The sequence below is a fragment of the Sycon ciliatum genome, chromosome 7, assembly GCF_964019385.1.
Source record: "Sycon ciliatum chromosome 7, ocSycCili1.1, whole genome shotgun sequence".
In the NCBI taxonomy this organism is placed as follows: Eukaryota; Metazoa; Porifera; class Calcarea; order Leucosolenida; family Sycettidae; genus Sycon; species Sycon ciliatum.
Window position 1 is genome coordinate 19,312,702 of NC_088649.1, and position 14,394 is coordinate 19,327,095.

Below are 14,394 nucleotides of genomic sequence, written 5' to 3' on the forward strand. Positions count from 1 at the left end.
TAACTTTGAGTCACTTTCTTTTTACTTCAATAACACTGCCCTGCTGGAAAAGGCTATACTGGAGAACATGAACCCTGAGGACAATACCGTGATGTCGCATATTATTAAAGCCGGGCGTATTCCTGTAGAAGCCGCTGTCAGGGCTAGGCTTCTACTCACATCAGGCTTCTATTCAAACCAGGTATGTCTATATGTGTCAACACTAAAACCAGGCTTATGTGCCCGCGGTGTATCTTGAAAATCAGGCTTCTATTCAAAACAGGCTTCTATTATGAGATAGGCTTTAATACAAGACACTATGGTCTATAACACACGGGTAATGTGCCAATAGTGAAATGTAAAATGAGAAAAGACACATGGGTTACGAGTAGAGACCGCTAACCGCGTATTATCTTGTTACCGTAGTGGATAGTTACCCATGACGCGTAACACACGCGTCCTTTCTCATTTTGACAGTAGACAATAGCGGGACTCACCGTCGGCGTTGCAGGACAGCGTTCCGAGCGGATCGCACGGACACTGGACGCAGCGCGCCAGGTCGTCTTCCAGCGCGAAGAAGTTGGGAATGCAGACGTCGCACAGTGCGCCGGTAACACCGGCGCGACACGTGCACAGGCCGGTGATCCCGTCACACGCTCCCGGCGCGCCGACGGGGTTACACTGGCACGCAGTGCACGTGGAGAAGTCGTTCGGCGTCTGCGTGAAGAAATTCGGCGCACATTGGTCGCACGACTGGCCAACGGCGTTTTCAAAGCACGTGCAAAACCCGTTCGTCTGGTTGCAGAACTGAGTTCCAGTCGGGTTGCATGTGCAGGGACCGCACGTCGAGAGATCCCCTGGTGTCTGCTGGAAGAAGTTCAGCGCACACTGGTCGCATAGGTCGCCAACGACATTATCAAGACACTGACACACACCATCAGCTTGATTACAGAACTGAGTTCCACTGGGGTTGCATGCGCACGGACTACACGTCGAGAGGTCCCCTGGTGTCTGCTGGAAGAAATTCGGCGCACATTGGTCGCACGACTGGCCAACGGCGTTTTCAAAGCACGTGCAAAACCCATTCGTCTGGTTGCAGAACTGAGTTCCAGTCAGGTTGCAAGTGCAGGGACCGCACGTCGAGAGATCCCCTGGTGTCTGCTGGAAGAAGTTCAGCGCACATTGGTCGCATAGGTCGCCAACGACATTATCAAGACACTGACACACACCATCAGCTTGATTACAGAACTGAGTTCCACTGGGGTTGCATGCGCACGGACTACACGTCGAGAGGTCCCCTGGCGTCTGCTGGAAGAAATTCGGCGCACATTGGTCGCACAGCTCCCCGACGACATTCTCCAGACACTGGCACACGCCGTTGGTTTGATTACAGAGTGCGGTGCCGCTTACGTTGCAAGTGCACGGTGAACATTGCGTAACGTCCGGGTCCTGGAACGTGTTGGGTGCGCACGCATCGCAGGACGGGCCCACGACTCCGTCGAGGCACATGCACACACCCGTCAGGCCGTCACAGCTCACGCTGCCCAGCTCAAAGCAGTTGCACGGCTGGCAGTCTGCGACACCTGGCGGTCGGAAGAAGAACTCTGGACAGTCGACAAATCCGCTGCCACTGCCACTCGCACTGCCACTCGCACTGCCACTCGCACTGCCGCTGTCAATGCCACTAGCACTGCCGCTGTCAATGGCACTCGCACTGCCGCTGTCAATGGCACTCGCACTGCCACTAGCACTGCCGCTGTCAATGGCACTAGCGCTACCACTGCCACTCGCACTGCCACTGGCGCTGCCACTAGCGCTGCCACTGCCACTAGCGCTGCCACTGGCGCTGCCACTAGCACTGCCACTAGCGCTGCCACTGCCACTAGCGCTACCACTAGCGCTGCCACTGGCGCTGCCACTGCCACTAGCGCTGCCACTGCCACTAGCGCTACCACTGCCACTAGCGCTGCCACTGCCACTAGCGCTACCACTGCCACTAGCGCTACCACTAGCGCTTCCACTGCCACTAGCGCTACCACTGCCACTAGCGCTGCCACTGCCACTGCCACTAGCGCTACCACTAGCGCTGCCGCTGCCACTGCCGCTAGCGCTGCCGCTGTCAATGGCACTCGCACTGCCGCTGTCAATGGCACTCGCACTGCCGCTGTCAATGGCACTCGCACTGCCACTAGCACTGCCGCTGTCAATGGCACTAGCGCTACCACTGCCACTCGCACTCGCACTGCCACTGGCGCTGCCACTAGCGCTGCCACTAGCACTGCCACTGGCACTGCCACTGGCGCTGCCACTAGCGCTGCCACTGCCACTAGCGCTGCCACTGCCACTAGCGCTACCACTAGCGCTGCCACTGCCACTAGCGCTACCACTGCCACTAGCGCTGCCACTGCCACTGCCACTAGCGCTACCACTAGCGCTGCCGCTGCCACTGCCGCTAGCGCTGCCGCTGTCAATGGCACTCGCACTGCCGCTGTCAATGGCACTCGCACTGCCGCTGTCAATGGCACTCGCACTGCCACTAGCACTGCCGCTGTCAATGGCACTAGCGCTACCACTGCCACTCGCACTCGCACTGCCACTGGCGCTGCCACTAGCGCTGCCACTAGCACTGCCACTGGCACTGCCACTGGCGCTGCCACTAGCGCTGCCACTGCCACTAGCGCTGCCACTGCCACTAGCGCTACCACTAGCGCTGCCACTGGCGCTGCCACTGCCACTAGCGCTGCCACTAGCGCTGCCACTGCCACTAGCGCTACCACTAGCGCTACCACTGCCACTAGCGCTACCACTGCCACTAGCGCTGCCACTGCCACTGCCACTAGCGCTGCCACTGGCACTGCCGCTAGCGCTTGCACCTATTAACAGAATCACATGAAAGAAACAGAAACATTTAAACTAGGGGGGGGGGGGGTACACAGGTGACTGGAGAGATCAAGCCGGAGAGATCAAGCCGGAGAGATTAAGCCGGAGAGATCAAACCGGAGAGATCAAGCCGGAGAGATCAAGCCGGAGATATCAAGCCGGAGAGATCAAACCGGAGAGATCAAACCGGAGAGATCAAGCCGGAGAGATCAAACCGGAGAGAACACAATGGAGAGATCAAACCGGAGAGATCAAAACGGAGAGATCAAAACGGAGAGATCAAACCGGAGAGATCAAAATGGAGAGATCAAACCGGAGAAATCAAAATGGAGAGATCAAACCGGAGAGAACAAACTGGAGAGATCAAACCGGAGAGAGCAATCTGTGCGAGATCAAACAGTGACAGATCAAACTGGAGGGAGCAAGCATTGAGCACACAAATGAAGACAAGCAGGTGCAAATCTTCCATACAAGAACAATCGTACACCTGGTTATGGAGAAGAGAAAGAGAGAGAGAGAGTGAGGGAAGAAGGGAGGGAGTGAGGGAGGGAGTGAGGGAGTGAGAGAGAGAGAGAGTGAGAGAGAGAGAGATAGAGAGGGAGAAAGAGAAAGAGAGAGAGAGGGAGAGGGGGGGGGGGGATATGGTCAAAGGTTGAAAAACTCACTTCCGGTATTGTCATCACCAGAGGCACTGGCCGATGCTGAAGCAGACCCAGAGTCGTCGCCCGAAGCACTCGCAGATGCCGATGCCGATGCGGAACCGGATGCCGAGGCAAAGCCACTCAGGTCCACACTACCAGAGTCATCAGCGCTTGCGGATCCACTCGCACTGCCACTCGCACTGCCACTGCCACTGCCCGAGACAATGGCCGAGCCGCTCCCCGAGTCGAAATCTAAATCAATATCTGAAGTTGAACAGAGCAAGAAAGACAGAACACGCGCACACACGCATACACATACACCCATACGCACGCACACACAAACACACACACACACACACACACACACACACACACACACACACACACACACACAAGAGTCAGTAAGTCTTGCTCAATATTATTTTTATCTTCATTGCCGGGGAATACTATCGACGTGACCTCGGCGCACGTTTGCTGCATTTGGAAGGTACACGAGCGTGAGCAGTGACGTCACGACCTGCTGCAAGAAACTTAATAATAACTTGACTTCTACGACCACCATCGGCACAGTACAAAACCAGGCAAGAGCCATACATCATTAATGTCATTGATTTTACGGCAGAACGGCTAATTTCTGCGGGGTGACGAATTTTAGCGTTTTCTGAATCTAGACCAAATTCGCTAGGAAATATTTTAGCGATCCAAGTTCCAGAGTTTAAAAAGAGAAGAAGATGACAAATAGTGTCCGGGCATGCAAGATTTCGATTGACACGGCAGAACTTAAAGGGAGACACACCTTTTGCTAAAGAATTACGGGTGCTAGAATTAGCCGTATTGCAGTATAGGCTCGTTAGTATAAGACATCACTGATTTTCACTGATTTTCCTCAATATTGTAATTTCACAAATTTTCGGTGTACTTTTATTTTCGGTACTTTCGGTGCGTCTGTTTCATACCTAAAATTTCAATACACCGAACAAATACTAACACACACAATCCAATAGGGAACTGCTTCTCTGCACCTAAAATTTCTGTTCACCTAACCTGGCCTTGTGCCCTCATACCGAAAATATCGAGCACCTAAAATTTCTGAAATTAGAGTACCAAAAGGGTCAAAAATACTACTTTACCTGTGACGTAATTGTTTCACAAAGTAGCCCCTTGGGGAGCCTCGGCCTTTTACTGGGCCTTGAGGTAATGAGAATGATGTCATGGTGGGCGATTCAGCAGAACCGCTAACGGTACGCTATGTATACGGCGCGAGTCGCTAGTGCATCGCTGTGCCACGAGAGGGCCCCCTTGACTTTGCCAATGCATCTCAACTGATGACGTAACCGCATGATCTCTACATTATATCCTGTATAGACACTTCCCAGGCGATCCATGATCTATTATGTTTTACTAATATTTTCCTGTTTATTTCATTAGGACATCCCCTTGACAGCCCATCGCCTCTGGGAGATCCTTTTTAAATATTAAAAGATCATTAATTTTGATGGTGAAAAAAATGAAAAAAAGATTATTTGATCTTTAAATATGTAAAAAGGCGACGTGGAGACAATAATCTTAATAATGCAATGAATATAACTAAATGCGCACTCATATCACAACCATGGGGACGAATCATGTATTCCAGAACATTTTCTTGTCACTATTATCAATGGAATTCGTGACTAAAGAGAATGATGAAACTACAATAGGATTTATACACTTGGAGTGGAACAGCGAGGATACAAGCATGATCTTTAAATATTCATAATTATTTGACACATAGACGATAATTATGACAAGGACAAAATGATTGTGTTTTGCACGTGTCCATAGTTGATTGTCTCCCACTAATATTCTACTTCAAAGTACTGAACAGTAGCGATAGCGCCCACAGATAGAACACTTACACACATGTAGTATACTGAAAGCAGCCGGATCCAGCAAGATGCTACACTGGCAAACTGAAATTCTAAAAGTTCCAAATTCTGTAGACCTCAGTAATGTTTGCAGAAATCCTGCCGAATGTCCAGACCTGCTACTTCTGGTAGTTTCGGACGCTAGGACTCAAGTTCTACATCCCACTTGACGTTTCACACGCACACCTGTCTGAGTTGAAGCGACGCTGTCCCTTGGGATTTACAGTAGCCAGAGTTCAACTAAGTACCTACTTCTTCATAACGGTAATTATATTCTTCTTTGGTGGTAAAGATTTTTTGTGCTAGTAGTAGTAGTAGAAGAGTAACGATCATGTCTTCAAAACCGAAGTGCAAAAGCTAGCGGCTACCAGACGAGTACACAGTCATGTCATGTAGATCTAATGAAGTACAGCTAGCTGGAGATCTACAAGATGACTGTAGACTACTAGTCTGTACTACATGCAAGGCCAGCGCTAACGCCTGAAAAAAAAACCTTTCCTGCCCTGGGCCCCTGGCCCCTGGCCTGGCGCGTTTTGAAGAACCCAAACATTCCTCAAACCCAAAGATGACGTCATACTATTTATTTTGCTCTGGGCGTGGAAATAATTCTGTCGTTATTCACGAATAGACCGATCCCCTTATTATACTGGGTTCGAGCACGGGGGCAACCTCACTCGCGATCGAGCTAGTTTTTGAACGTGACAGCATCTTTGACAGTGTGTTTCAGGTTTGTTTTGGAATGTCTTCTGCTTAGTTCAAGTAGTTTGTGATGGCTTCGAGCGGTGCTGAACCTCCTGCTGGTAGGAGCAGAGTCTCCGAGAGAGACATGGACTGTGATGCAGCTGTAGGATTTTTTCAAGGCGCGGGACGGAACGATCTCGGGCCACAAACAGGAGTTACTCCAGAGGTGAGTTTTTTTGTTGTTGAAATTATTCGAATCGTGAATCGTGAAAGTTTTGAGATTTATTTTGTGCCTAGGCGTTGAGATCGGTGCTGAAGACAATAGTAACCTTTTTCTGGTCTGCCTTTTCCTCTCCAGAGCCATCTTCTATGAAGGTAACCGTGGTGCTGCCAAGTCACCAAGTCGCGATCGCGATCAGCAGCCCTGAAGTGGAAAAATCGATTTTCTGGTTGGACATCAGCCACTAAAGTACTTCTGATTTGCCTGTAGTGACAACAGCAGCCATCCTTGGACACCTTGCAAAGACAGGAAAAGCCACTGGTGGAAGCGACTGCTATGAGGTGACGATAGCAGTGCAGTGGTGATCGCTGTTTTGTCAAGTCGAAGGGCTAGCCAACCCAGAGGAAGCAAAAAAAAAAGATGAGCAGTGCGTGGTATTTGTTGAGCGTGAAGAGCTAGAGGAGGACAGTGCAAACACATGGACGGAGTGGATGGTGTTTAAAGAACAGTGTGCTGTGTGCCGGCTGGTGGTGATGGTGGTCTTTGTCAGCATGTATTCGTGCTGCTTCTTGTGCTGGAACACTTCTCGCCCAGGAAGGCAGATTGCGTGCTCCCTGGCCCTCAGTCGGCAATGGGGCATTTGTTCCAGGAACATTACCCCAGAGCCAGTGATGAGTCGTACCTTTGAAAAGTTGAAGCTTGCTGTTAATCGCAAGCGTAGCGCAGTGGATTGCTCCCTCTTCAAAGCACGAGGGCCAAAGCTTGCCGCTGTCTGCAGCAAAGTGTGTGCGGTTCTTTCGAACCTATGAATATACCCCCCCCCCCCCCCCTCTCTCTCTTAGGAAGACTGCATGTTCAGAGTGAACTATTTTCTAGTATATTTAATGTGAGACGGGCTGTTTACGCCCAAGATGAAGATACAGGTTTTTTTTCCGTTTCTATACCTTCCTAATAATATACATCGTGACAGAGCTTTCGGTCATACTCCGCTGTACTACATCCTCAACCCGCCACCACCATGCGCTCTTGGCCGAACTAATGCACGAAGCATAAACACACCAGCACAGCAAGGACACTTCCGTTGACAGATATTATTTACGCCTCTAGACAGCTGTTTCGTTTCTTCAAGCTCATCGTTAGAGGAGGATAGTAGCAGGATACTAATGATGAAATAATATAAGATGATACTAGTAGACGGTTTATGGTCCGATATTGATGATTGGAGATCTAAGAAAGCAATGACAGAGATTGAGAAATGGATAATAATTATTATCATGATTATATGCCAGTCTGGTAATGCGTTGTGCTAGTGAACAGTATCGAAATCATCACTGCATTCGATGTAAATATTGGAAAAAAAGAACCTGGTTGATTTGGTTGCATCTGCGACTGGCTACCGGGTGTTGTGATCAGCAAAGTTTACAGTGGGAGAAAATAAGAGCGCAAGGATCTGTTGGGTCTTGTTGTGCTGTGCCGTGCCGGTGCGAGAACCCTAAGTGCATGGCAAAATAGAACTGTTTCATCCCTATTGCAGAATGTCTTGCGGTACATGGCATTGATGACTGAACATCTCGCCAGCTCACCCAGATGGGGATCATGCCCAAACGGAGAAACAAGACATCTTTCCAGCTCAGCTAGCTATATACCGTGAAACGGATGGTTAACTTGTGCCACGCATGCCAGCTTCTGTTCCATTCGGCCCAGGCTTACACACATCAATGCCAATAGCAGCTGATCCTCCATTACATGCTCATTGGCGATTTACGGCCACCTCCAACTGTATCCGCCGTCCCTCAGCTTCCGTCTTCGCAGATCTGGCGCGGCGCAGTACATTTTCTCGGCTAGGCTCAAAGAAGTCCCACAGAGCGGTCCAAACACCTGAAGGCAAACCAGTCAGAAACTGGAGCGGCTCAGAGTCTTTCTTTATGTTATTGTACGTAAGCTGTTTTTCAGCTTTCTTCACCCTAGTCCTCACATCGTCCAACTGCTCCACGAGACTCTGTACACGAGCTCTACTTGCTGCCAACTCCTGATGCAGATGCTGCACTTCCATTACAGGACCAAACTGCACTAAGCCAGGTTCCTTTCCAACTCAAAGTGCCGTTGCCTCTCAGCAAAATACTGGTTTGCGAGCATGGGGAGCTCGTGATGGCTGATCCAGACGCTGCACTTCCATGACCGAAATGCACTAGGCTCAGCAAATACTGTTTTGCGATCATGGGGAGCAAGGCGTCCAGACTCCACTCTCTTGCGAAAAGCAAACCTGGTACTGTAGGACAGCTGTTTGGTTTCCTGGACTCATCCTGTCCTTGTAGAGCTGGGCAAAACGATTTCGATTTCGGGATCGAAATGATCGCTGCAACTCAAATATTCAGAGTGACCCTAAAACTACGTCCTTCCTCACGGGGAATAGCCTGGATCCGCTTTCTCCAGGCCGCTGTGGCTCCACACGGGGAAAGGAGTGAAATGGCTTGTTTGCTTCGTCCTCCTGTTCTGACAGTGAGGAACGCAGCAATGTTCTGAGAAGGCATCCTGAAGTCGTAAAAAGGAAGACGTCTAAACAAAAACAAAACAGCTCAAATCAAAAGTCCTTGTGGCATTTTTTTGTAGAGAGGCTTGCACTGCATGTAGATCTCGTGTGCTCTGCACTTCGCATGCGAGAAGTCACGCACAGTCGCGGTGAGGTTGGTCGCGTGTGTGCAGCAGGATCCCACGCGACTGCGGCCGGAGTTGCCCCCTTGCTCGAACCCAGACAATAATAAGGGGATCGGTCTATTGTCGTTATTTGCGGAGTTGACTGTACACAGTCACTGTTTGTTCATCAAAATGTTGTGTAGGGTAGGAGGACACGATGCATCGATGGTGGTACTGCAAAATCATTTTCTTGATGATGAACCATAATATCTATACCGGTAACGTCTTGTGCCGTAACTCTGAGTTTTACGGTTTGCTGTGTGATGATCGGGTAAAACCGTGAAACTCAGAGTTACAGTAGAAACGCGTTTGATTCCTCCCATGCCCAAGTGTGTACTAGGCTCTGCACCTTGGTACCTGTACATGGTGTTGAGCACTATCGCGAGCAACCACAACTCTCTCCTAGTTTACATGTACATAATTATATTGTACATGATTGTACATTGCCCGTGGCTGTCCCATGATCTGTAAGACCATGAAACGGAGGGTCACAACCGAAACGTCCAGTTTCCTTCTTTCGAGTCCGCGTACATTGCCTATTGAGCTGGTTTTACGGCCGTGAGCGAAACGTTATACTGAAATTTCACTATTGGCACTCTCACCCTAGCCCATGTGATATGATCTCGATGCTGTGTGATGATCGGGATGATTGGGATTGTTATCGGGCCGAACATGACACACCACTCTTTCCTACATGTAGGCTAGAGGACGTTTACTTCTGCCGCTCTGTAGTCGTAATATTACTAATAGTAATAACAATGAGTGCACGATCATATCCCAAGCATGTCAAGTGTACTGTTGCTACAACGCGTCACTCAACTTGGTCACTTGCTGTCACCGTGAAAACGGGCCCTTGGTTTGCATCGGCCTGTGCAAACGACCCCAACGACATTCTGCCAACCATTCAATCGGTCTGAAAAGCCGTCATCACCACGCCCTAGCCAGGGTGCTTGGCCGCGGGAGCCAATCTGGCAGCTGATCTGCATAATTATCACTCGAACGAATTGATCGGTTCATGGGAAAAATACACAACGCGCGTGCGAATACGGAATAAGATGCCCGTGAAGCTGTCAAGATTCATACTTTCTCCGCACTGAGGCATTCAGTCACCTCATCCAATCAGCGGTTTACATGACTGTATTGTACAAGGAATTTAGGAACTGGATGGCTCCAGCACCTCATCCCCCCACCCAGCGTTCCCTTCCGTGTTTTCAACAGGTTTGTCTGGGGCTCTATCGGTAAGATATTGCTAGTTACAATCATTTCTTTCACTTGTGACTTGTTTCTCGGCCCCTCCCCATGACTGTTTTAATCGTAATAGGAGGGGACAGTGAGGGGACAGTAATGTGTAGGAGAGGAGGAAAATCACAAAACGTTGTTATGTCGCTCACATGTCATTGTAGGAGGCGCCATCGCCTGTTTGTGTTGCGACTTGGAATTCCACAGCAACAGCAACATCGCCAATGGTGATACATGTACATACGTCATACGTGGTACTGTATCAGGTTACCAACAACATGACTGTACGGTCAGTACATGTACACAGGGCAGAAACGTCTCGAGTGCTTCGTCAAACATCACTCAGGACACTTGGGTCACGTAAGAGTGTGTTTTTTGTTTTGTTTTTGGGTTTGTCAGTCATTGTTCGACATGTGCTGTTGCGGGCGGTTCTGCATCTACAATTAGTGTACATGTAGTGCCAGTGTGGCATACTTCAAAGTACTTGTACAGGCCAGAGGCAGCGGCCATCATCATGCCTGCGAAGTATTATGCACTGCACTCTTGGTCATTCTTCAAGCGATGCGCCTCAGGCCACTTACTCCATATCCCAGCTGAACATGTTGCGGGCAAACGTCCGTTGATGCATGGCTCCACGCTAGGTTAGAATCATGTCAAGACATTGTTGTAGACATGGCGTGACCTTCCACAATTAGGCTTGGAATTAGCATACACCTTCATTAATTAAAGCCTTTTCCTCCAACAGTGCTGTTGCAAAGTGCTGGTGGTCGTATCGTCGCATGTTCCCAATCAGCAGCAGACCTAACATACCGCTCTCCATTCGTGTTTTAGCTGTGCTTCATTTGTAACAACCATTATGAATAATCAATTGCCTGATCGTAGTAATACGTGAAACTCCGAGTTGCGACCCAGCTTCCAATCTCTCTTGTGTACCATTATGACTACAGACTTATGAACTTAGATGGGAATTAAGTTCGGCAGCCTCGCAGGAAGAGTGTGTTCCACGTATGAGCAACGGCCGGACATGCATGTCCAAGTGCTGCTCAATGAAATTTGACCACGCGAACCAAGTACACATCGGGCACCTTGCAGCCCTAGACTTGTGAACATCATTCATTCTACAGTTGCCGGACATCCTCTAGTGCTTCCATCGTGTTTTTCAGATGTGCTGGGACATATCTAAGGCACTGGTTGAGTATGATGCGCTCAAGGAGAATAGAAATACTGGACAGTGGTCACCCGGCTATCAACAGCTGACACAACTGGTGGAAGGGGTACTGTGACCTTGTGGTCTTTAGGCAGGCCACACATCTCCGGAAACCTGATTCGGTGCAACAACCTAGATCCTGTGCCTGATTGTGAACACAGGCATGCCCATGGCAGGTGTTGTAGTATAGATCAGCTGAAAGAGCACGGTATACTATTTCAGCACCACATTCCTAAGCTGTGGCCATTCGGACCATTCCCACACTATCGTGAATGCATCGCTGAGTTCCGGCCATGGTCGCGGAATGAGGCAATTCTGGATCCAGTGAGTACTGCAATCTCCACGCCGCCAAACACACCAAACTATTATAACTTCGTGCATCGAAGTACTTTGCAGTACCCCCCCCCCCCCCCCCCGTGCCTACCCTATACTAGTGGCCAGTACTGAGTGGCCACGTCCACTGTACAAATGTGATTCTACCACTGTTTCTGCATCCATGCGAAAGCACGTGTCCTTCTAAAACAACATGCGGGCTCATTCACGCCAGCTATGCCCAAGATCATGAGTACAATAACATACGTGCAGAGTTTAAGAGTGACTGCCGGTAATGAATTTGGATTGAAAGAGATTCGCCATGCTGTGTGATTGCCTAAACTAAAGCTGCAATACGTGCGGCATCGCAGACACATGTACTGTACAGCGCTGGAGTGGAGAGTCTGAGAGGTGCTCTGGTTACGGATAACCATACAAGAATAGACGTACTTCGTGATGAACAATGAGCAATCAATTAAATCCATACGTGCAGTGTTGATGTGGGAATAAGCCAATGCTTGCGCAAGGAACTCAACAGAGCTGCCGAAGATCTTATTAACACCCTGCAACGCACGTGGCTTGCACGTGTGGGAAAGATCTTTCGTGCTGTTAAGGGTCAGGCCGGGGCACAACACTATTAAGGTACTTAACTTCACTTGTAGCAATGGTCAATTCATTCTTTACCCTTCCAACCCATTACGAACATAGCGGCCGGGCATATGACCTATGGTAGTGACAGTGGGGAGGATGTCATCAATGCCCGGGTTTGGACGAAGTCGCAGGGAGGCGGATGACCGGACGACGACAAGATGATGACGAGGCCTAATCGTAATGTAGCCTCCCTGACCGCCGTCCTCGTCCAGGCACACGCCCAACTGATCGACAGGGCATGGAGACACGAACGGATGAAGTCTATCCCGATCTTTCCCGTAGTGACTACTACAGTACAGAGCTTATCAAAAGTGATCACTCCCTTTACTGCTTTAGCTTTCCCCCAAAACACAGGATGTTGACGACAACTCACGCGCAAGGGGAGCAGACGGAAAGGAAACACAGGAAGCGCTGGAACTCCACGGCCCCTAGCCCTATCCCTCTCCTGCTTCAAACAACAACTTGCATAGTGAGCAAGCTCTTGTCAGGATCACTAGCCCCCCCCCCCCCCAATCTCCTCCTCCAATCCAGTACGGATATCCGGATACGTGCCGGTATTGTGTACTTCTACAGTGGAGCTCTGTGAAATCCGACCTCAAGTGCAAGGCTGGTGCCCTGGACTAGTTCTGTACATCATTGTTTTTGTACGTGTGCACGTCCATCCGCATTCGTGCCACCTCCAGGGTGTCAGCCAGTTGAGGGCGCCAAGCATGCACTCCGGGTCAGATTTCACAGAGCGCAACTGTACATCTACTTGCAGTCCCGCAGCAGCCCCATTTTTACTGAAGAATCATTGTTCACCTTGAGTGTCTCGGCCAGTACAGCATAGTGAACCAATGCAATGTGCTGGCAGTAGGCAGGAAATGCACACGATTACGCATGCATGCATAATGAAGCCACTTCAGCCATGGTGATGATTGCACAGGTGCACTGCAGGACAACAATTAATTAACATGACTATGATTGCTGGCATAGAGGATTCATGTAGAGTGAAACCTGTCTGAGACGACCGCTCTACGGACCTTCCAAATCTAGTCTCTGTCAACAGGTGGTCTCCTTATCCAGGGTCATTAGACTGGAAATAACATCCCTTGGTCCTGGTTCCAGTGGTCTTCTGGGACAGGTGGTCTTCTTATCCGAGTGGTCGCCTTGACAGGTTCTACTGTATAATAATAGGACCCATCCGTTACTACTAGCACAAGGAGCACTTGCTAGAATCCCACACTGTGACGCAGCTGGCATTCTAAGTTCTCACCATATCACTATTGTGTACATGTACATTGTACAATGCCCGCACGGAATCTCAAGCAGTGAAAGCCGTCTCCATTGCATTTCCCCATCACGTGCACCACCCGGCATCTGCATGCAATGCCAACACTGGAATCTTGCTTACTCAGCAGTGCTGCTGCTCAATGTGAAATCCGACCGGGTAAGCGACGGTGCAAATCCCAGCGTTGGTCGGTCAGTTCAGAGGGCTACACAGCGCGTACAAATTAAATATTTGACTCACTATAAAATCCTGTTTCATTGATCATGTAGCTCTACTGTCTGTAGTTAGTACTTGAATATCATGTATGGTCATGCAAGTATTTTTTTAAGTGCAAAGTGGACATCTGACACTTTCACAGCTAAGTTATGCATCTAGAAGATGGGTACAAGTTCATCTGAGTGACAACGTACAATATACATCCAGGCGCCGTAAAAACTTAGAACAATAGGCATCTGAACCCTGTTGGAGAATTTCAAGTACAATGGCTGCATGATAGGCATCTCCACATCAAAACAGCAGCAACATAGCACCCACCCAGTGAGCTCTCTTTTCTGAACGTGGGGCTACCTGTGGCAGTGAGTAGGCTAGGAGGTTCTGTCGCAGAGAGTTGAATATCCCACCAGGATGCGTACCATGTACCAGTGCAACACACTGCCACACACTGCTACACATATCACAACTTCATGTACTGTGAGCCTGTCTAAGACGACCGC

At 49.5% G+C, this 14,394-nt stretch overlaps 1 protein-coding gene across 2 annotated transcripts in view; it reads right to left on the reverse strand.

Moving 5' to 3' along the window:
• LOC135821162 (pneumococcal serine-rich repeat protein-like) overlaps window positions 1-14,394 on the reverse strand; it is a 118,761-nt gene that overhangs the window by 67,003 nt on the left and 37,364 nt on the right. For both annotated transcript variants that reach the window (XM_065334231.1, XM_065334232.1), the window contains exons 6-7: window positions 3,525-3,764; window positions 477-2,852 (exon numbers count right to left, since the gene is read on the reverse strand). In XM_065334231.1, coding sequence (XP_065190303.1) covers window positions 477-2,852; window positions 3,525-3,764 — 2,616 coding nt within the window. The remainder of the gene's footprint in view (window positions 1-476; window positions 2,853-3,524; window positions 3,765-14,394) is intronic.